Source organism: Schistosoma mansoni, chromosome 2 (assembly GCF_000237925.1).
Source record: "Schistosoma mansoni strain Puerto Rico chromosome 2, complete genome".
Lineage (NCBI taxonomy): Eukaryota > Metazoa > Platyhelminthes > Trematoda > Strigeidida > Schistosomatidae > Schistosoma > Schistosoma mansoni.
Window position 1 is genome coordinate 16,704,889 of NC_031496.1, and position 25,389 is coordinate 16,730,277.

Sequence of the window (25,389 nt, forward strand, 5' to 3'; positions counted from 1 at the left end):
TCGTTCTATTGTGGGACTCCTCAGCAGTGCGCATCCACGATCCCGCCTCGCGAGATTGGAACCCAGGACCTACCAGCTTCGCGCCGGAGCACTTAACCGATAGAGGAGTCCCATAATAGAACGAAACGGCCGTCCAGTGCTTCCAGGTTTTCCATGGTGGTGTAGCTACAATTGACTCACGCTTTCAACTATAAAAAATGTGTTACATGAAGAACCATCTGTCATAAAATTACTTGTTGTAAGTTAGCTTTAACGAATTTAATGTAGATGGATGTAGTTGTCTAGGCTAATTTAAATATTTTTCACTACCATACATTCATTTAATTTGTTTCTTTTAATGCTTCCGGAAGTTAGCTTTATTTGTTATTCGATGAATTCTCATGGCAATTAAAAAGCTACCTAATCCATATTGTTTTGTAAGCATTAAAGTAACCTTTCTCATTCTATAAAATACGGCTATTCCATTGAAATCAATAAACAGTTGTCGATCCTGAAAAATAACTGATTTTGTCTTATATCGTTTGAGAAAATCACCGGATTTTAACAATTTAAACAGCTATTTTACAATAGAGTTCTATATTTCGTTTTAATAGGACAGCTCAAGTTTACATATTGATCGGAGCCAGCAAACATTAATTTTTTACACACATAACGATATACCATAAAATCTTGTGATTTACTAGAATACTGAACTGTAAACTCAGCGTGTCTCATAATCTTATAATTATGTAAGAGTATAGACTGCCTGGATCTTTAATAAGTTGTATCAAAAACTAATTGAAACCTTTGATAGGGTCATCAAAAAAAAAGACGAAGTTTCCATATTTCTATATTTTTAACGTAGTTTTTATTTCCTGTTAACCTGGATATTTTCTAGTGAAGTTTTTGTTCAACAAACCGATGATAAATAATTACCACGGTTGTTATTCTTTTTCTTTGTTTACAGCGAAAATCATGATCAGACAATTTTTTCTAAAATAATATGTCATAGTATTACAACAGGTGAGAAGATATAAGGGGAGAAACAAAGGAACTAAAATCATCGTAAAGGATGTATCAGAAAATAAAAAATAAAAGTTCAGATAACTGAAAATTTAACTCCGCTACGGGCAATAATAAGCTGCTGATCACTAACCAATGTCTTTTTACCAGTCCATAAAGGTGATGTTATTATGTCGATCAAATTACAAAAAGGTCGTAAACCAAAGTAACTTGACATTTTGCTGTATTTGTTTATTTGTACATAGTTGGGGTGATTGACAGAACGCTAATGAATTGGATTTGTGTTGGGACACTAATGAGCATGGAGTATAAAAATTTTCGCGAAAAGTAATTTTGTTTTATAGATTTGAATCCATGTCATTCAGCGTGGTAGTTAAGGAAAATGTGATGCTAAGGTCTGTAATCTGATAAAGATATTTCAGCTTCATTCTTTTTACTCAAGAACATAGGTTTTATCTTACATGCAGCTTAAAAAACACGGAAATTTTAAAAAAATTGTATATTTTATCACAAATGATGAGTCGTTTTAAATTCACTCCTTTGTCTGATATCATGCCGTTCAGATTAAAGATAAGAATATACCAGCATAGAACGTAGTGACTGAGGACCTTAATTAATACAACCTTGGAAAACTCGTACTTACGACAGAAGATGTTGATTTGGACGACTTAAAAGTAAGTACGAAGACGATAGATAATGATTTACTATAAATCAAAATGACATATGAATATATTGATTTTCATTTGTTCTGTTTACCTTGTTCAATAGTCTGGGTTGAATTAATTAGCATGAGTAGCCTTTCACAGCACTTAAATCACCAACCTAATAAATGAACACAATTTATAATATTGTAACAGTAAACTGCTATAATCAACAGATGTAACTAAAATTTGTAATCACTCCATCTTAAATATGATCAAATGTCATAGGGAGGGACAAAATTGGTTTCAGACGTCAGTTGCCCGACGTTGCCCATTATATCTATAGTCCTCAAAAATGAACAAAAGTTTAACTTTATTATAGTTAGTTCAATGTATATTCCAGATAGTTTTATTAAAACAGTACAAAACCAAGTAGTTTCCTTATTAAGAAAAATAGATATAAACTTACTTATGAACTGGATCATATTGAATCGCATAGACTGAAGGTTGTAGAGAGGAATCCCCATAACGTCTAATCAGTTTACCATTTAATGTGTAACATAATACAGCTGCGTTTTCCCTGTCTGCCGCACACACTTGTTCAAGAGTACCGTCCTGACTTGGAATTATAGTTAAACTATGTACTACTTTAAAGTCTAATCCTCTGATATTCACGCTCGATGAGTAATTTGGATCAGGGTATGAAAGTTCGCTTGCCCAATCTTCTTGTGACGGTGATACAGGCATATGTATTGTATCATATTGATATTCTCGACTAGATAAACCTAAAACGGACCATTCTGTTATATAAGTCCCGTCTGATGAAAATTTAACAATTCGTGAATTGCAGTAACCATCCGAAATAAATATATCCCCCTATAATCAAATAAGAAGTATAGCTTCATAATTGGCAAGGGATTCATACTTTGGTAAAATAAAACGTCAAAGAAATACTTATTCTGCGAAACATTGTTGTCTTCTTTTGATGTTAAATAACTATTTATTCTCTTATGTGATAAAAGTGAACTGACTTCAATCATTTCAGTTCCTGTAAAAACCTACAGATAGTATAGAGCAAGTTGATGATAATTTGAAAAGTACATGAATTCACCACAAGTACATAATACCATTTCTCTAAACTAATCGAGATGATATATCCAATTAGTTCTCACACAAATAAATAGTTCATAATATTGAAGAAATTTCATTTTATAGTTAAATACCTACGTTCTTTAAAGTTCCATTACTGTTTTTATAAACTTTGCTAACTAGAGGGAGGAAATTCATTTATTTGTCTTAATAATTGTTAAAATGTGAATTCTTGACCACTTACATTATAGTTTAGAAACTTTACCCACCTAGTTTATGAATACTACAGTGATTTTTAATTTAACTTTATAGTGTATTTTAAAATTTATATAATTCCCATAGCCACAGTGAGCCAGAACACACTCAAATCAGATTTGATATTGATCTAACCAATAGCATTTAACGATTTGATAGAAAAAAGAAGTTACCTTCTAAGTTAACATACGAAAATTAAAATTTACTTAGTATTGTTTGTTTGGATCTTCCTATTGATGTTTTTAGGACTGCAACTGGTCAGTCTCTAATTGGCATATGTGCACACTTTGTGCATTGCCTCAATATAGCCTAAATTCACGTCCTGGATTTCACTGCTAGCCACTATCCATCTTTGCTTACCATACGAAAATTAAGCCTAGAGATTTTGCTTGCGCATACAAATATGAACAATATATCATGTTTCTTCATGTACTTTGCCATAATTCACAAATCGCAATAAATTCTGTTAGCTGTGATGATCATATACTAATTAGGTTTCTAAACACCTCGGATAAGACTATTCATGAATTTGTTTAAGAAAATCGTTGGGGTATTACTGTTAAATTTTAAAAAATGTATCCATAATTTCGATTAACTCAGTTTTAAAATAAGTAGTATTGAATCTCGTTTATATTACTGCCACTTCTGTTAGTGTAGAAGAAAGACATGATTGTTGTTTTATGAACTTTGTTGCTGATTTCGAACTGTGTAATGTACTGTCGTTATATAACTATTGAACGATTACGGACAATTGTAACTGATGATCGTTATTAATGAAATCTCTAGAAACTGAAGTTGCATCTTTTCGTAAGTTACTACCAAAACTTTACTTGATAAATATAATATACTCGATTTCATACGTGAAATTACTTACCGTACTGGATATCGTAACATCTGATGGTTGACAAAACTGATGTTTATTATTACCTGGTTTACCAGGTATACCCAAAGTTAGACTGGGTTTATCCCACTTCATCCAGTCAAACTTGAACACTTGATGCAGCGCCACATCAGTTATCCATACGGAAGTAGGTACTCCTTTATTTCGTCTACGTTGTTGCTCTTTACGTAAATTGTTATCATTGGTTGCATTGCTATCCATGAAATAACTTAATGTTATGCTATGTGGTAAAATAAACATATTACGTCCCCATTTCTGAGTGACATTGCCTGTGAATGGATTCACATGAAGAACAGTTTCCGTGTTTATATACTCCGCTCCATTTTGATAAATAAATTCTTTATTGAATGAATTATAAGTCCAAGTATTTGGTCCACGGTGTAAAACAATTAATTCATGTTGACCATTATCAGTTACTCTTGTTTCCACACTACTTACCTAAAAACAGTGTGAGAAAAGTAACTTAATTAAAGATAATAAGTAGTCACTAAATGTGTGTTTAACTCATTACTTGCCCTTCTTTACGGTAAAAACCTTATTCCTAAATGATGCTTTTAATTTTGTAGTTGGATTTCATTTATCGTACAAGATATTTTACTTCGTCCGTATATATATATATATATATAACTCCATTTAATACCTCCTGGAATTTCTCTCTTTTATAATATAAAGTGTAGCAAGAATATAAATTATAAAAGAATAAAATAAATAATAGGAAAGGAGGGTACTTATTTACGTCTCTGAGCACTCTGTCTAAATGTCAGACAACGGAAATGATGCTAATGCTTTTAAATCTTTCAAAGTAATTAATAAGCAAATTACGTTTGAGTTTATTACGCTCTACAGAACGCATCGCTCTAAAATGATTTGCACTAATTTATCCATCCAAAATGTTATTTGTGAATCTTGTTCTGTTTCGATGACCTCATTTTCAGGAGTTGGTTATGTATCTATTTTCAAACCTTCATGAAAATTCCTTATCCGTTACTTTTTTCTAAGTTTTACTCAAACAGTAAGTCCCTTTTAAATATTATATAATATATGACATTATATATTCCTTTGTTAGAATTCTGGTTTTATATTTTCTTAGTTTTTTTCTCCCAGAATATTCATGTAGTTAGCTCGCAAGTAGACAACCTTGTGAACTACTGCTTGATTCCTCTACAACTATTGTGTTCTTTATAGATCAACATCATGTTAAATTCAGTTTTAATGAAAACTTTTCTAGTCTAATGCATGCATAATTTTTGTATCCTGACGATGAATATTGTTTTTAGGTTGTAAGCAGCTGAAAAGTGTTTACAAAATAAATGAATTTGATTATTATTTTGCTACAAATGTTGCGCTAACATTAGTTGATATTTTTTGAGGTGTAAATAGTTGTTAGTGTTTACTGACTATTTTCTTTGATAAAAGTTTCATTAAAGTAGTATATTAGAAAAATATGAATATAACCACTGATTAAAAGTTTCCAATGTGAATATAAGACACTTTTTTCATATTTTACTGGTTGGAAATTTTTAATCATTAAGATAGTATAATAATAAGATACATATTATGCATTCAGTTAACCGCATAGATAGATAGATATGGGTATCTTCTGAATTCATCAAGATAAACTGATTTATATTATTGACATTGTAATAAGTTATGAAAAATGAGAATGCATTTGTAATACTTATGTCCAAAAAATATATTGTAAATAATATGATAGTATAAATTGAACTGCCACTTGTACTATTACACGCCCTATCAGGAATTAAGTTAGAATTTCAAGAGGACAGATATGTAATTGTATTGATCATAGGGTGGAACATTATTTTAGATAAATTATGAGTATAAAATCAAAAGTACAAAATGTTTTGTCAACAATATAAATAGCGTATTATGATAATATTATAGCAAGCGAAAAACTTCAGTTACCAGAAAATATATGGGATGCTTTTCAGTTAAAGCTTACAACATGTTACAAACACATGTCTAATTTAGAATGCTTAACCAGTCTCCACTATAGTTGGTATTGTTCAAGAGACACCTGACAGTGTAATTACAAAAGGTATCATAATTATTCACTAACCAAAAACCGATTACAACAAAGTTGTATGATTGACAAAAGAGAAACCGATTCATCAGTTTAAATATTCAGTGCTTACATAAATATCTACTTACCTGTCCCAGTAAAGTAACATCGCGTAAAATTACATTCTCTGATGATAATGTGGTTTGAACTGAGGCAATGGAATTATCCGCAGCTAGCAATAATCTTGACGTGGATTTTTGTAAGCTACTATTTAAATGTTTAGTTTCTAAAAGAGTCTTTTTAACTGATTCGTCGGGAGACTCATGTATAAACTTCCATTTTGACCCATAAATATCTGAAGAACACATACCTTCTTGTTCCCCAAAAGAGTTCAATGGACTACAGTAAAAAAACAATATGAAATATGTTACACAGTACAGAAAATTATTTTAAATTGTAGTAATATAATTCAGTGAAAACATCAAAGTATAATACAGTTCGAATTGAATCATAAATTTGATGACAATACACTTATCTTATAACAGAAGCCAAAAACAAATAGAAAGACAGATATCAATAATTAAAGGATCTTTTATACATCAATTAAACACCAGCTTTCTTTCAGATGCACAAATAATAAATCATACGTCTATGTATAAATTTATTTCGTGATCGAAGAATTGAATGTCAGTTCATTCTTCTAGCGATTTCGGCATGCCTGAGCGAAATTTGTCGTCTATCATTTTTAATAGTGAGTTATTTACCAGTAAGACGCAGTCACTTACCGCTTATATTTATTCATGGCCTACTTATTCGACATATGATGCTAATAATGTTTGGTATATGTGACTAATTTCTCGGAATGACTAAGTTTATTATTGATTATTGGAATAAGCTTTTGTGTTTCCGAAAGATATAAAGTCCGATATCACTCTTAGTAGAAGTCTGGAGCATGTTGTCGCTGAGTGCGAATGCGAACATCGACATTGAAATGCAAGTATAGTCATATGACTAGTCCCACATGGAACGAAATCTGCATCCTGAATCCACTACTAATCATAATTTATCTATTCTAAGATACAAGAATTTAATTCAAAGGTGTCACAGTTTTTCTGGCTAAAGTACCCACCCATAGTCATTGTCCCTAAATATTCATAGTTAGACTCCAGTCACACTTAACCATAAGTGAAGTAAATCCTAAGCTTTTATACAACGACTCACTTAACAAAGATTTAAAGTGAAGAACGTGTGAATGAAAGACTTATTTAGTACACAGAGTGAGAAACGTGATACGATGACGATTAAAATGTATATGATTTTGTTAGGGCTCATTGATATATGTCAATTGCTCACAAATCACTTAGTTTAAATAATTGCGGAATATTGATTCTAACTTATATTAAAAACCTAAGTATTCAACTTCATCACTAACAGAGTATGAGTTTTACTAACTAGCCTGCAACCTAGAATACTGGTCTATCGGTAAGTATTATGTACTGGATAAAATTGTTGATTAATATCGAATAATATATTTCTAATCCAAAGGACTAAATACCGAAACAGATTCAGCAATTGTAACTAGTATCAAGTGAATATTATTACACTTTCAATATGTTCTCGTACAATCTAATAATTGGATAGAGACGATAAACATCTATTGACAACCAATACCTGTCATACAGTATTTGAATTTTATAACTTTTGTGATAAATTCTTAACTTCTAAAGATATGAGTGTTGACTTCATGTCTGAGATGAAACGCATACTGAAAAGTCACAAGCAACAAATCATCTGAAAATTTAGATTAGACTGTTACATATAGTTAGGGTGAAATAAAAATATCTATGAACTTTTGTTTTTAAGCCCAAATAAACATTAATTATTCTCATTGGAGGCAATCATCTTAAAAGTACTAGTGATATCACTTTATGATTATACTTGATAATAATGCTTTCCCAAAATATCAATTAAAATAAACTGGTATGTTGTCTCCTGAAATAGTGTGTCATTAATAGAAGCAATTTATGTCACACTAATTATGGACTTCCTGGCATAAAAAGTGGTTATCATGAATATAGATCAGTTGAAGACTGTTAATTTCTAACATCATATACAGTTTATAGGTTTCTAATGTTTTCAAATAAATGGACATTACAGACTACTCGATCAATTTTTACATCCCAAAATTATGTTAATTCAAAGCGATTCTTATTATTTTATCAGCTTTTTCCAAAAAATATCATTAAAAATCTTACGAACATAATATAGAAATGTATTTTGCTTGTTAGGCAATTTTCATACAGTGAATATATATTGTTTAAAATGTCCATAAAATATCAGAATTTTGATTGACAAAATTTAGATTAGCTCAAAACTTCACAAGTTATAACAAGTAATAACATGAATATACGTGTTACTAACTTGACTGAAACATGATATTGACTAATATAACTTATTCACACTTCTATTAAAAGATGAGAAAAAAATAAAATCAATATAGAAACTATATCAACATCATAATGTTATACTAGTGACCATAGAAATAATGAGCAAATAATCAATAGTTAATATCATATGAATAATGTTTATGCTTTTATAATTTACTGTATAATATATGGAAACAACTAAAGATTGAATTCACTTAGTATTGTTTGTCAGGCCTCAGTGGCCGAGTGGATAACGCGATGGCGTTTGAAGCGAGGGTACTGGGTTCGAGTCCCAGAGTGAACATCAACTCTGAGATGCAGGTACATCCAGCTGACGAGTCCCAAATAGGACGAAACGCGCGTCCTGGATTCCACTGCTAGCCACTATCCATCTTTGCTTATAATGTTTGTGAATTAAGGTTATATCGAGGCAATACGCACAGTATGCACACATGCCAATTAGAGACTGACTAGTTGCAGTCCTAATAAATCGATGGGAAGATTCAAACAAACAATACTAAGTGAATTCAAACTTCACCCCATCGCACAAGCAAGTGGCTATCAGGAGTCAGTAGCTGAGTGGATAACGCGATGGCGTTTGAAGCGAGGGTACTGGGTTCGAGTCCCAGAGTGAACATCAACTCTGAGATGCAGGTACATCCAGCTGACGAGTCCCAAATAGGATTAAACGCGCGTCCTGGATTGCACTGCTAGCCACTTTCCATCTCTGCTTACCATGCTTGTGAACTAAAGATTGTCTTTAAAAGTATGAATTTACTTGCTCAGTTTTTCACTGAGATTTTATTGGAAAGCAAACAATTTAGATCATAATATTGGATAACTTATTCTCATTATAGAGATGTATGCCGAAGAGATGGTTATCATTGTTATAATACACGTTAACGATTTGAATTTTTATCTAATAAATTCTATGGACAATAGAGTTCACAATAATGTTCTGAAACTAATTACACTCAGTAATGTTTATCTTCATGTATAGACGTTTATTTTATTTATTTATTCATTTGAATACATAGACACAAGTAAAAACAGGAATTGAATTATATATGAGCCACACAAAGTAGTTATCATTAAATTTATGTGTGAACTGGGATACTGCCTAGGTACCCAAACCGAAACAGGTGGCTTTCTAAGTAGACCACCTTCCAAGCCTTTGACCTAGAGGTTTAGTCTACAACACAATGGAGCAACGTTAGGAAATACAGTCCAATGGCAGCTGGTGACCAAGAGTAAGTTCATACGCCGTTTACTCCATCAAGATCCTGGGATCCATGTACACCATTTGTTTGGGATTAGGGTTTCCCAGCCTCTCAACGTGGATTCTCTGTACCCACCAACCCGGTTTAAGCATCGGAAACTCGTTTTTCGTAAACAACACCCCCTTCTACGAGAAAATAGTGCGTAGAACTCCGCTGTCAGTTGGTATATACGCGTGGCCATATGACAGAACCTCGAGAAGAAGAGTGGACTTTCCCTACTCTCGACCGCATTAGGACACTTGGTGGTTGTATACATGTTGCGAGACAAACATTGTCATAGTCATCCCATGTACAAGGTATTACAAAATTTACGACAAAAACTGAAATAGTTTCTCATCAATGGAAATTTACCCTCAAAGATATTATTACCTATTCATATTTTACATCACTTACATAGGTAAAAATATTGGCACGTCAGGTATAAAACCAAAGTACGAATTCTCATATTGACTAACTTAAAACTGAAAAAAGGAATGAACTAAATTTACTTTAAAAAAATACTTGTTTTTATCACACTAATCTATAAAACAATTCCCAAGCTACATTTCTATGACGCGTAGAAAGTACTTTTCACAATCTTTACTCACATGAAGCACATTCAGTTTCGATTTGGCCATATTAAGCATTGAATTGGAGATAAGTAAAAACGAACTACCTTCCTAATATTATCTTGTGAAGCTTTCTAAACGAATGTCACAACATACGGATGAAGTACAGAAGAAATAATTAGACTGCACACACCAACAGTGAAAATTACTTAAGGTTTTGGCAAGTATTGAGTTCTTTACTATTAAAAGATTATACGATACAAAAATCAAAGTCAAAATTACAATTTTTCTGAATTTTTATGAAGCATTCAGTTAACTTAGCACGTAATAACAATTCTATAATATGAGTGAGGCTGTATGTTTCGATGTGATCTACGGAAAAGTAAAAAACAGAAACAAACTACACTCAATTCTTAGAAACTGTCTGAAATTACAAATGACATTATTTCGTTTTTCCTTACAAAAATAAATGAATACGTCTAAACAAATAATCAACTGAAATTGGAGTAGCTTCAATGTGATTATTCGTAAAGTTCCGACTGAATATTTTCTTCTTTAGAATCGTATTCTGTATGCTAAGTTCTCAAACATAACTAATACAACCACGGATAGAAATCACATTCAGTACTAAAAGTTTATGAGTAACTCCAGTGAGTAAAGTGTTGCATTACCAACCAAACTTAGTTTTGAAATCCGATTTCCAAGATCTCCCAGTGAATTTATGAATAACAAACTAAAACGAGTATTAAAGAATGTCGAAAATGACCAAAATTTAAAATTACTGATTAGGGGATCCGAATGGAGCGTTTAAACGCTTATATTCACCACAAACTCTAAAGAATACCGGTTTAATAATTTAAAAATTCACTTTTACCGAGTATTCCTAAGAAGTCCAATGCAAATGTGAACTAATAACCTTATATACAAGGGTTTTCAGTAGCTGTTCTGGCGAATTCATCAGGTCTATAAATAAAATATCCGCAGATATATTTTTTTATTAATTTTACTTAAATGAATTCAAGCAAGTTCGCAACAATCGGTCGCTTTAAAATGTTAATATACTCACTGAGATTGATAGATCGGTTACAGGTTCAACTATAAATTAAACCTCTAAAATATTTTAACCGAAATATTTACTTTGATTTTATCACGAGTACTGTGGTATTGCTGATAGTTTAATCTCAAAACAGTATTTTACATACCATGCTAGTTGTGAAAATCATTTTTTAAAGATCATACATCAAGTAAATAACTATCACGACATGTTATTTATAACTGTATGAATAGAAATCCGATGAATGCATTCCACTATATTCACCAAATTTTATATGGGACATAAAAATTAAGATGGAATATCTACTAAACAATCGAAATACACTATCTAGACAACTTAATTAACTATTCAGTTATGTAGTATGACATTTAAATATTTTTTGGTACATAATTCATCATTTGACAGAATATAATTATTTATTTGACGTACTATACATCTATGATTTACCATAATTCTTTAGTGACACAACTATTCATTGGCAAAGAAACGAAACCATATTTTGTCAACCATTCGAATACATACAGTAATCCAGTAGGATATTTTGGCATAATTTACACTTGAGTTTAATGTAAAATGCAATAAATTCAACTAAGTGGATTTCTTTATTATGCTCATGGAGAAAAATATGATGAGATTATTTTTATAAAACTAACTCCCTGAACATTTTTTCAACATTTATTCAAACGGAGAACAATAGAATTATTGATTAGATGTTAACATCGAAAACAGAAAAGGAAATGAATTACTAATGTATACATCACTGCACAAAAACAGGTAGAAAAAAAAAACATATCGGAGTGTAATTTAGTGAAAAACGGTATTATTTTCACAGGTATTTCACAAACAATTTTATCTTTTCATAGTTGAAAGCGTGAGTCAATTGAAGCTAGACCACCATGGAAAACCTGGAAGCACTGGACGGCCGTTTCGTCCTATTATGGGACTCCTCAGCAGTACGCAACCACGATCCCGCAGCCAGTGCTTCCAGGTTTTTCATGGTGGTCTAGCTTCAATTGACTCACACTTTCAACTATGAAAATACTAAATCTCTACAAAACCCCTTCTGACAATTAATTTTATCTTTTCCAAAAATCATGTTTATAACTGAAATTTTTTAACTATGAGAAGAATTTTAAAAGAAATACACTATACTCAATGTAATATATTGGCAAAAAGTTAATTTAGCATTTGTTTTTAATCTTATTATTGATTTGTTACCCACGTTCTAGTTACCATTAGTTACGTCAATGAAAATTTATTTTTATAAATTCCATTATGAAGTAGTTTAATAAGTGATTTTTATTGAATTTAAAATAATTATTTAGATTTATCACATTTCTTCATAAATCATAACTTTTCTTTACACATATAAATTGTCAATCATAAAGTAGTTTATACCAATATACGAATGTATACTTATCAGAAGGAGTTTTTATGGAGATTTTAGTAATTTTATATAGTTGAAAACATTAGTCAATTGAAGCCAGACCACCATGGAAGACCTTGAAGCGCTGCTGAGGAGTCCCACAATAGGAAGAAACGGCCGTCAGATGCTTCCAGGTTTTCTATGGTGATCTAGCTTTAATTGACTCATGATTTCAATTATATAGAATGTGTACTTATTTGAAAAACTTAGTTTTATTAAATATAGAAAATAGAATACAGATTTAATACGTAGAAAATATATTATACACAAACATGAAACAATGAATAAACAGTCTGGCACGTTAAATTTAAAACGCAAGGCGAATACATAGACAAAAATTTTGAAAAGTGAAAACTTCTAACAAGTGAAACCAGGGTAATTTACCATACCTATTATTTACTGATGATCAATTGTGATCATCAAAGAGTAGTTTTCAACAGTGGCTGGCAATATCAATAATCTGTGGAGTTATCTATCACTGTTTGAAATACTGTTATCAGTATATAATACACAGCCACCAAGATTAAGCCCTGCTAATTTTTAAGTATTAGAAATCTACATATCAACCTGTCATATTCATTTTTGCAAAAATAGCTTCAAAAAATTACATCCCAATAAATGAATCCAGTCTATAAATAAAGTGGATAGTGAGGGGTATTTAAAGTATTTCCGGACACATTCTTATTAGGATGAATAGTTCAGTGATTAACAGCCTAAGTCATGATGACATGGATGAATGTTAACACTGAGAGGAAAACCCTCCAAAACTACTATTATAGAAGTTAATACAGTGTTTGATAATCAAACAATTATGTTCGGCTAGTCTAGAACGAGCTGTAGTCTTCTTTTTGATGGTGTTTCAGCATGATTGGCTTCTAGTTACGACAATGACCTTAACTTCTGCTTTATTTTCCATCTTGGTCTCATGTGACATGTGACTGATGTTCTGATATAAGCACAAAAAAGTGATTTATCTCGGAGAGATTTTGATGTCAGATATCTTAAGTTGGTCAATCATATAACTATCATCTTTCAATTTTACTCTCAATCTCAACTGTTCCTATTGCTATATTATTAGCTATTTTAAGAATTCACTACAGTCTTGAATCAATTTATTCTCATCATTCCATCTGAGGCAGAAACTACACAACAATATTTTTATTTATTATTACCACAATAGTAAATATTAGGTTTGAAAATATTAGGGGAATTAGAACAAAAAGGGGAAGAAATTTTAACATATCACTTTACTGATTGGTTATTCCCGTGACCCTGAGACTGCTTGAGCAAACTTGAAAGCAAGCTTCATCATTTATAAACGTATGTCTGTTGTATGTATTAATTCTATCGAGTCATCGATGCATCTACGTGATTGTTGTATTCATGTATAACACGAGAATATACGAGAGAAAGAAATTTAGAAACTAACATGAATGTTATAGGAAATCGATACAAAACGAGTCGTCAGAATCGATCAGCGTCAAAATATAAACATGAAAATTTTTTAAACTTCAAATTCTATTTAATAGAAGACTTCACAAATTAACTAGACAGATCTAAGCATCCATGAACAGGATGTTAGTATCGATAAAAAGATAATTTAGTTATGGATCCTGTAAATGTTATCGTATTCAGCTTGTAAAGAAAAAAAAACTATAGAAATTGAAGTGATGATATGTAGTCAACAATAAAAGAAATTTTCTCTTCAATAGAATCCACACAAGGAAGTCTTTCAGTAGTAGAATATCATGAAGCATGCAAATAATTACATCAATTTTCATAAATACCAGACCAAAGGTTTGTCAAACTTTTTAATTTAAGAATTTTCCATGCTGGACGAAAACAATAAACGATATAGATAGAAATTATTAACTTAATTTTCCTACAAAATACCACACAAATTTTACAGAAAACGGATTGAAATAAAGAACTGAAAACATTCTGATGAAGGGCAAAGGAATAAATAAAACAAAAAGAAAATGAATAGTATTGACAGCTTAATCAACAAGTTGACCAAGGTTTTCATTATACAAATTCATATCGCTCGATAACAAGTTTGACTGTGAGGAAACATGTCAACACCTTAACCTATCACTATTCATTCAGCAGTAAAGAATGAATAGAGCTTTCAATCTAGTGGACTTTTGAGGTGTTTCGCTTAGTTTCTGACATTTCTGCTTATTAATATATACATGTTATAAACCTTTTTAGGTGGTCAGTAATCACTATGGTCGCTCATCATTTTTATACCATGGAATAAACTAACTAACCAATTCCACTCAGAAAACAACTGTTGCTTAAAGACGGATGAATAGTCTGCCATATTTAAACTAATGAAATGGACATTAAATGAAGTTGGACACTACACAAAGTGAACAGAACTTCGTTAACACAATTTTAATATCGTATTCAAAGAGACAGTTCAATATATATAAGCATAGAAGATATGAGTACTGAAAAACTGTTGCGTACAGTATAATTAAAAATGTCAAATAACTAAAACATATATGGAATGACTGTCCTCATTGTTAACAGCATAAAATCATATTCCCTAACCTATCCAGACTATTATTTACAACAAATCAAGTAAACCAGAAAGCATAAAGTCAAATTAACACCCAGTGATTTGGTAGATCAAGATCATGTGCTAATCTGGACTGTTCTAGCATTCACTGGACTTACCTTCGCTTTCCCTCGTTACAATTACGCAGTAGATTAAATGGTAACATCTTCGTTAATAAAACATATCAATTTATTAGTTATATTATAGGTAATGATTCAGAAAATGGAATTTCGCTTTATTTTTATAACTTATGTTCGTTTTAGTAAAATCTGTCCTGTCCTGACCATTACAACAAAAAACAACCCTATAATGACAAACAGCAATACGATTCATACATTATATAACACTGTGATATACTCATACATATACTTACCTACTATGATACATGATGTACATGTTACACATTTCGTCATGGTGTGTTGGTCCCATCCCCACATCTTGTGTTTTAGACATGCTGTCGTACACACAGCGAGCCATTATAATATCATCATCTCCTACTTCTACACCGTCAAATTCTGAATGTAACTGTTTTAATGGATAAAATGCTTGAGGTAATTGAGGGTTGACTCGTCCTAATAGCTGTGCCGGTCCGTGTCCATGAGGTAAACGATAACCAATTATAGATCGCCCCATTGAATGCGCATGTCCTCGAATGGCCATTATAGTGATTGGGATAGTGGATGAAATACTAGATAAAAATGAAGAACAACCATTTTCAGTGTCGTTTATTGATGTAGTAATAGAGCGGAATTTTAAAAATATAAGATGTATGCAAGAATATTATCAGAAGGTCAACACACCTAATATTGAGATAGAAAATTGTTCAGGCAACTATTGTTTTGAAAGTACGTAACAGTAACTTGTTTTGTGATAAAGAGACTATGAAATGATAACTATTAATTTTGGTGGTATCAACAAACACCAGTGTGATTTTTATGTTTCCCAAAAAAGCTGCCTGACTGCACAATAAAACCGTCAGTCATCGGCCTCAGTCAGCATCACGGAATAATGAATAGTGAAAATTATAAGAGCAGAAGCAGCATCATTCGCAATCGAATCATAAACAATGGAAATCGGTCAAAAGGAACGAATGGAATCATGTAATGAAAAGTGTGCCACAAAACTAAAATCGGCATTTTTACTGAGGATAGAAGATGGAATTATTTGTGTCACTACTATAAATTCTAAGCTATTTCACTTAAATGGCTGAACCATAAACCACGACCATTTCTTAGATTTTAACCAAGAATTCTGTATCTCCCTGTATCACCAACAGCCAGCAAATTCATAAATCAGCAACTCCTTGCATTTTCCTAACCTTTATGTTAGCCAAAATCCACGTTGAGGAAGATAATGTACAGATATAAGTAGCATTTATCCTAACCGTATCAGTAGTTCAGAGATACTTGATAACCAAGGTCTCCCCCAAATAACGTGTAGTGTAATTTTACAAAGCAAAGTCAACCTTCTGTATCAGTCCCAAGATTGGATCAAAACTGATGAAACTCTCAAGAAAAACAAGGTCGTTACAGTGATTTATTACTAAACTTAAACTTTTCAGATCATAGATGTGATCAACTGCTCACTAAGAGACCTTACATACTGAATGTTTTACTGGGTTGCTTTGAACTTAAGGGCCCCTTTATAACTCAGTCAACATCTGACTTACATGCAAAATTATTAGCTGTAAAAAGAAGTATGGAAAATCACTACATTGTTTTCAGAAATGGATTTAGAATAGGACAACTGTGAAGGCTGACCACCACTTATTTTAAACCTTTTATTGTTTCTCTAATTGAAAACCACTGTATTACTTTTGCATTACAGTTCGGGGACCTATCAATTTCTGTTATTAAATAGCTATTTTCCGCACATCACTTTGAGGTAATCCCCGAAAATCCTAAGTACTTTATGAAAATACATTAAAAACGCTTCTACCTGTCGCTTTGTATATGAAAGGCATGTTTAAAAATGTCTATACTATTTTTGCACAGCTAAGAGATTTTCAGTTATTTTAAATTATTTTGAAGACTAACAACTGTATAGTATGATTTTTTATTCAGATGTATGTCAGTTAGTTCTCCTTTGGGAAAACATTTTTAGTAATGATAGATTGGTGGAGATCGTAGTAAATTATGAAGTATTTATTCTAACATGAAAGGAAAAGTTCATCTTTTTATTGAATAGCTTATAATACAGTGGACGATTCTGACTTATCCCAAACCATCTATTTTTAAGTTGGTGACATATGTTCTACTTCACTACATCATAGCTCCTTTTCAATTCTTTCTTGTATTTAACTGTTCCGTTAAGTCATATTTTCGACCCTCTTCTCGTTTAACAATTGTATTTTTAATAATCTTAGCCTTCTCATTCTACTCATGCTCATCACTTACGTTCATTTACAACGTGACCATATATCGCTGAAAAATTCCCATCATATTAAAGCATAATTATATGAACGAAGAATATTCTTTTCAATAAGTTCTCATCAGATTCTACAATTATATATCCAAATTAGAAGTCCATAACATTGGCCAGGTTTAAGGCAAAGTATGTCATTTTAAATGATGATGAGAAATTATTGAAAAGAATATTCTTCGTTCATTTAATTGTTTTGTACCCATATATTTCTAGCTCATTTAGCTTTTTGCTATTATGAATGTTCAAAGGCGTTTGATGGCATATATATATATATATATATAGTTATATTATCTTAATGCCTGTCAGCTAGATTATCATCTTACTGTACTTTATAGCAAAAATATCCACTGAGATACATTCATGATGTCAACTTGGATTTATACCAGCTATACCTTGATTATCACTCATTTGTTAGCGGTTTATTTATATTCATTATTTCCTTATTATCACTTATAAAATCACTCCCAATTTTTATGGTTTCATCTTCAAAATATAAATACCAATCAGTCTTGACTATTAGGTTAGATATTTTGGTTCCTCTTCTCCCTTCTGGCGTAGTTTCGAACTAAACCACATTGTTTGCCGTATACAAAAACTTGTTATGTTAACATTATTAATGTAAATTTACACAGTTTGCAGCATATATGAAGCCTTGAAATGCGATGAATTCAAGTTATTCTACAAATCTAGTTCGTCTCCCTTCGTTGACGTATAAATGTTTCAATGAAATACTGAAGCAACCGAAGTTAGACCATTATGGAAAACCTGAAAGCACTAGACAGCCGTTTTTTCCTAGTGCAAGACTCCTCGGCTGTACATATCCACGATCCCACATGTGGGATTCGAACCAAGGACCTTACCTTAGGTTAAGAGTGCGAACGCCTAATATCTTGACCACTGAGTCGGTATCCGACTGTGTTAGTCTCTAACCTCAATCAATCGACGATAATGCGCGACCATTTTCTATCATCTTCAGTGAGTAATCGACTCGAATCAGATACGGTTAAGCGTTCACGGGCGAGATCGTGGGTCCTGGGTTCGATTCTAGCGTACAAGACCGTGGACTAGCACTGCTGAGGAGTCCCACACTAGGACGAAACGGTCGTTTGGCGCTTCCAAGTTTTCAGTGTTGGTCTAACTTAGATTGGTTCATTATCTCAATCAAAAACGACAATCTTCACAACTTCATGATGAAATATATATACATATGTTTCCTATGTTTGTGTTTAGTCCCTTAACTTTATTTGCATCTTTGTTCTATTTTGATACTGTATTCACAACAATCTTCATCTAAATTAATTTATTAAAGTGTTTTCAAGAGGTTTCGTAATTTGATTTTGAATTTCGTTGAGATTGATTTCAGTATACTACATTTTAAATGGTTCAAGTGATATTGTAAAGTTTAAATACTTGTTCATTGGTTACAGTTTTATCAAGGACGGTAGACCAATAGTTAGATTAAGCCAGACTATTTTGAGTCTGTCGTGGCCGTTTCAGATTACTTTCAGTAGCTTCTGATTTCATTGATTGGCCTGAAGGTATAAGCTTAATATGAAAACAATTAAGTTGTATGAAAGACTTTTCATACGAAAAATTCTGAGAGCCTTTGGCCTACTGCTTCTTTAAAGGAATAGGCTTACGAGTTAGACCTAATAATCTAGTCTAGCCTGAAGTTTATTAATCATAACTTTACTCATGATGAGCGTCTGGAATATAAAATTTTTGTTGACTAGTTGTTGCTTTGTTTTTCGTAAAACGTATAGTTGTTTTCGACTGCCGTAAAATGATGTTGAAATAGAACATGTAGATTTTTAATGAATGTATCTATAAACAGTATTTTCTTTTATACTAAGTGATTATACTTAAAAATACTATTCAATATCTGAAAAGTAGCTTATAATAGAAAGAATATCAACTTTTTGTCGAACTCATTTCATATATAATTTCATGGGATTGACACTACATTTTAAATAATCATCTAAATAACTAACAATGTCCGGAGAACGTGATTCTGTATGGATAAAACTCTTGAAATATCTTTTACTTACGATGATATTGCAAAACGGATATGTTCTCGGGATTTGACAAAGTCAAGCAAAGTTACTTGATGTACCGAAATTAATGGTTATGTAATTTTCTTTGCCAAGCAGGTTAAGTCACAAATTAAGAATGAATTCTCACTACGGTATCTCACTTTTAACATCAGCGAGATAATTGGCCACAAGCTAAAATTTTCATAGCCATAGCATACAAGAATTTCTCTCCTCTCTGTAGCAGTAGATCACATCCAGTGGGGCTTAACACAATCAAAACTCGACCAGAACTTCTACTCAAGCACTAGTTTCATCTCCATAGACTTTCAGATAATCATTTTTGATATCGGGTATCAAATTCAAGGTAAGAATGATTAAGTACAGTCAATTAATATTATTGTACTAAGATACATCAAACTTTCCAGTTGTATACATCTAAATGAATGAAATATAGACTAACTGGAGAGTATTGAAGTCGAGTAAATGGAAAGCTAACAAACGAACATAGAGCTCCTCCCGTTCAGTTGAGTTACTATTGTAACTTGTCAAAATGCTCATGTGCTACTGGTATGTGTATTTGTTATGACTTCGGATACAACCACTTACTTATCTCTGTATAACTGGCCAAGTGATATTACTGGTCAATGTAAGGAAGGAAAATAAAACTGCAGATGTACACCAACAACTGATTGACTGCAGCCCCAACCATCGATCAGTTACTATCTCAAAAATTACAATGAGATACATCATTTCTACATCTGGTCAATAGTCATATTTGACTACATCGAACTAGGCGGTACTTGGCATAAATTAATAGCTTAATGTATGCATATAATTTGCAACGTCACTAGATTAAACTTTTTTAACTAGCAACTATTACAAAATTATTGAGTTATATATTTTGCTTCTCTCTAACAGTTACATAAGTGAGTGTGAATAAGATGCGTTGAATGATGAAGTTTTCGATTTTCATTGCAATTATTATTATTAATGGCTTTATTCAATATTATATTTTTGGTATAATATAGAATCCTCAGCACAAAGCGTTTCAAGATGTCTCCATTCCATACCTCTTCATATATCCTGATGATAAATGTTGGATGATTACCAGTTGGATGTTAGTGCAGTGAACAGGACACGGGTGGGGACAATCGAATGTCTTAGACTGTGTTACTAAAATCTGATAACCATACAATGAATAGTTAATTTGCAAAATAACAATTGTCTCAATCTTGACTGTTCCTTTTGCAAATATCAGTCCATCTTCTCTGATTTTATTGTTCACGCATTTTCACACCGATTGCGCTTCATTTCTATTCTTTCCTTATCGATCTTCTGCCAAAATACATTCTATGCCTGACCATCACTATATACCACTTATGTGGATATAAGTAACCCACACCACATTAGCAGTTCAGGAATCAACATATGAACAATGATCATTCTTTACAGTGCATATTAACATCTATCACAATATCTCTGATTGTACTTTTTGTAAGTTGTACGGCAAAAGATCGCAAACTTCTTATAAACTCACCCTAATAGGTTATGCGATTAGTAGACATAATGATGTGTTAAAACAAACAAAAGGCAAGTAACTTGTTGAGATCCGACGATGTCAGGAACAGGTATCCCAGATATTCAGGTGGGCCTCCGAATACAATTATGGCCACAGTTATTTGAAATTTCCAAACCTTACTTTCCCCTGCCTTCATCCATAATTTAGTCAGAATTACACTCGGACAGTTAATATATCTATCAACGTGAACAAGCTCACGCAAACTCAATTGAAGCCTCTTCACAGTCAAACAAAATAATTATTTGTCCATCTGGATAAATTATAAATAGTGAATCATCCATACAATTACAAATTATATTGTTTACCTAGTAAAATTATCATGTCACTCTTAAACATATTCATAATTAGCTTGTTTACAATTCACAGGAAAACTCATTTTATGACTATATTCAGTCAAATAATTTGTGTTAGTAATTGTAGATACCACATTGATTAAATGAAATCAGTTGGGTTGTATATCAAAATACCAAACAAAGTATTGCAAACGAAACACTATAGGCAGTGTGGATAATGCGAGTTTTTAAATGTTTTCCTTTTTTGTATTGAGACAGAAGATAAGGAATGAAATATATAGTTTCAGAATAAAATGAGAATTTCACACTACAGTTTTTAAAAGTCTCATGATTGTCACTAGACTTATCTGAGGTTAACGGACCTTTCCCAGGAAGATCTTTAATCTGCAACAAAAATATCAATGTACTTAACACTTATAGTGCCAATAAATCTAATCAGATACTCCGTAAATTATGGATACATGAATATTATCTATACAAACGATTAATTTGTCTCATTAATCGGGTCAATATAACGCAAGCCCCCAACATTTATCATTTGAAACAAATATCAAACTTATTTAGCTGAAGTAATCCGATTGTCTGAATCCATATTAATTGACTTTTATGTATATGTTTAAGGATTTCCTTGGAGATCCGTTACTTAGAACCGTGGGACACCTGTTATATTTAAAGCAGTCACTACTTTACCCGTAATTCCGCTTTTTATATCATAGTTTTTGTTTAACCAAGATGGATCACAGATGTTTAAATAAACCCCAGAAAATCTGAAATCGTCATCAGCCTCTAGAAGGACATTTATATCATGACTGAATATTAACAGAAACCAGAATACCACATGCGAACGTTAATCAATAAGGTCTCATCTCTCAGCTCATCATAACTTTTATCACTGCCGAGTCATTTTGCAGTGATAACACTACTATTGTTTGCAGACAATGGCCCCCAGTACCTTAGTGAAAGCACTCAAGAATAACTTTCAATTACTGACACATGAATGATGAATTCTAGAATTTTATCAACATTGCCTTCACAACTTCTGAAACTAAAACTCACTAGCAGGAAAAATTTTCTGTTTCTGATCAATCTTAGAATATGAATGATAAAGATGTGTATACACAATTTTTCTTTAATTTAATTATGACATAATGATAAATATTTTGAGTTGGGGGTATGATTATTTCTCTAGTCCTTCTGATTTTGCGTTTAAACTTCTGTGAGAAAAGAATTCCGGTTTCAATCTAGACGTCAGCTTGTTTTCAAGTTAACAAACAATTCATTTTTGTTTGACTTTTTTCTGAACTCAAGTTGTCACTTATTGATATCCTAAAGCATTCTGACAGCAATATTTTAGTCGTAAAATTTTCTACAATATACTTAATTTGTTGCATTTCTAGGGATGCATTTATATTCTTTTCAAATGAAATTTCGTAATACCGGTCGTTCGGCGTAAATGTAGGCATTCTGATAGGATTTGAATGACTTAGGTAGCACAGCTCAAAATGGATCATATTAGCGTGGATTTATTATGCACACCAAACTTTTATAAATTCTGAATATTTTGTAACTAAATATCTATTTATTGTCAGTTCACCCACGTCTTTTGTGGTTTTATATTCTAACTTTTTTCCTATTTAAAAGTTTGCCAAATTAAACCAATTCCTTTGTTTCTATGCTTTGAATTCAATATTTTTGCATGAGCGGATGTTACGATTCCCAATAACTGGATTAAAGTAAACTTACTGAAGCAACAAATTCCTATCAGGCACAAAAACAGTGTTCTAAGAATCATCATCACCGTAAAACACTTGTTTAGAACCTCTTTTCTTTACTGAAACAACTAGTTAGGTTTTCTTTAGCTTCTGAAACAGAACCACTTCTAACGAGAGGGACTGGTATCACTTTTTCTATCCGAAACTTCTTATTTTCAGTGTAAATAAAGATTTCACCATCAGTAAATAGACTACCTAGAAAATTTGTGACAAGTTTGTTGGCTAAACGTTTTCTTCGATTCTCGTAAAAATCGAAGACAATTTTTATCGACATTATTTCAACATATGATTAGTCCTCATGGTCATCTAAGTTGGAAAACAGCTTTTTTGGTACTTTATTTGACAAACAATATAAACACTAAACTTATTGTTTCATAACTAAATTCAGAAAGGATACTTGGTATTTAAAATATGCCGCTCTTGGAAAACAGATTATAACAGAAACATAAGTGGTGGATTATAATTTTTGTATGGAACATTCAGTTGGTGAATCATTCTCCAGCAAACAATTCTATTACTCCATCACTTATTTAACAGTAAACAGAGATCAACCTTATAAAATACTTTGTGTAGTATTTGCTGCATTGTTTCTATTGTCTTTCTATGTAATAAAATGTGTCCATATGGTGGCACATTATAACCTTGTTCTCTTAATAGACATAACGGTACATAGTTAATCCAGGTAATGAGATTTATAGAGATTAGTTGAGTTTGAAGACAGTAGTTATCAAAATTCGACATCATAACTTCACATTGATATGCTTGATTATGTATAAACCCAATATTTTTCTATGTATTCATTTACAGAATGTTACAACTTAAACTCATGTTTATATCAGTATCTTATAATCAAGACTAATAAAATAAAATGAGTCGATTACAGTATTAGGGCCAGAAAGGTCGAAAAGAGTTCGTTAACTTGGTTATTTTTAATAAATACCCCGAATATGAGGATTTAGATACCAGTGGTTTCTATCGTTATTTCTTTAGAACATTTTATTTTGATGGAAAGCAGAAAATAGTAATGTTCAGTGCTTGAGTATTGTAATAAAACTAATATGGAAATAAAATGGTCCATGCTTGGCGAAACATTTATGAACACTAAACGAATTGTAAATGACTATTGTAAAAACAGTTCAGTTTCTTGTTAAATAGTTTAGCTTTTACCAAAATGAGTTAAGATTATAAAAAATTCTACCTATTAAACAGAAAAAGTTAAAGATAATTAGTCTGTGGTATTTGTAGGCATTAAGACATTTCTTGTATTTGAATGAGACAACGATAAGCCGAAACATTTAAATTTGTACCTCTTGTTTTTTTTTTAAAGGTACAAGCATATATCTGTCGCTTTATAAATAAGTCAATCCAAGATTGATTTCTCATGACACCATTCAGGAAACTGTATTTTCTACTTTCTGTGAAGTTTATGCAATAAATAAAAATATAACAAAGGAATTTTTCCCCACTTGAATTGTTTTTTTTTAACACAGCTGTCTCATGCTGTTGTTTAGATAACAACTATTTATTGCTTTACAATTTCTATTGCATATTCTAATATTGGTTAGTTTGCAAAACTATTATTATATAAAACTTCGAAGAAATGGAGTAGTATTAAAATGACTTACCGACATGACACATCAATGGGAAAACTTTTTACACCAGGTGGTATTATCGCATCACCTCGTAATAACAGAAATACACCAGCTATTCTTGGCTGACTTTGATCAGTAACAATTAGTCTTAATCCAGAGTGATCGGATTTAACTGGATTTAGATAATGAACTTCTAGTTCAAATCCTTTAATTTGAGCATTTAATCCTGTAGGATACCCTACGCCCAATGGAAAGCGCAAAGGAGGTGCATCCAAGCCCCATGCATACATAATTGTTTGACACATTCCACATTGTGTAGGTTTACCAATTTTAGTAACTGGATGTGAACAACCTTTGAGAATTATATGATGTACAGTAGAGCGATTAGCACTAGGAAGAATTTCTCTGATGAAAGTAGTTCCGTTTAACAAAGATGGTTGAAAATATGCGCACATATATGTATCCTGTTGTTCAACATTAACAAAAGGCAT

The 25,389-nt window shown here is 31.8% G+C and overlaps 1 protein-coding gene and 1 non-coding gene across 2 annotated transcripts; one reads left to right on the top strand and one right to left on the bottom strand.

Moving 5' to 3' along the window:
- Positions 1 to 2,108: 2,108 nt before the first annotated feature.
- Positions 2,109 to 25,389, bottom strand: Smp_156530 (putative peptidyl-glycine alpha-amidating monooxygenase; the record flags this gene model as incomplete). Its single annotated transcript, XM_018795880.1, has 6 exons — positions 2,109 to 2,519; positions 3,862 to 4,025; positions 4,098 to 4,326; positions 6,058 to 6,307; positions 15,579 to 15,893; positions 24,932 to 25,389. The coding sequence occupies 6 exons, from the start codon at positions 25,387 to 25,389 to the stop codon at positions 2,109 to 2,111; spliced, it is 1,827 nt and encodes a 608-aa protein (XP_018650148.1).
- Positions 8,903 to 8,968, top strand: Smp_tRNA_02047_Gln_TTG.1.1. The gene has a single exon. It is a non-coding gene (tRNA).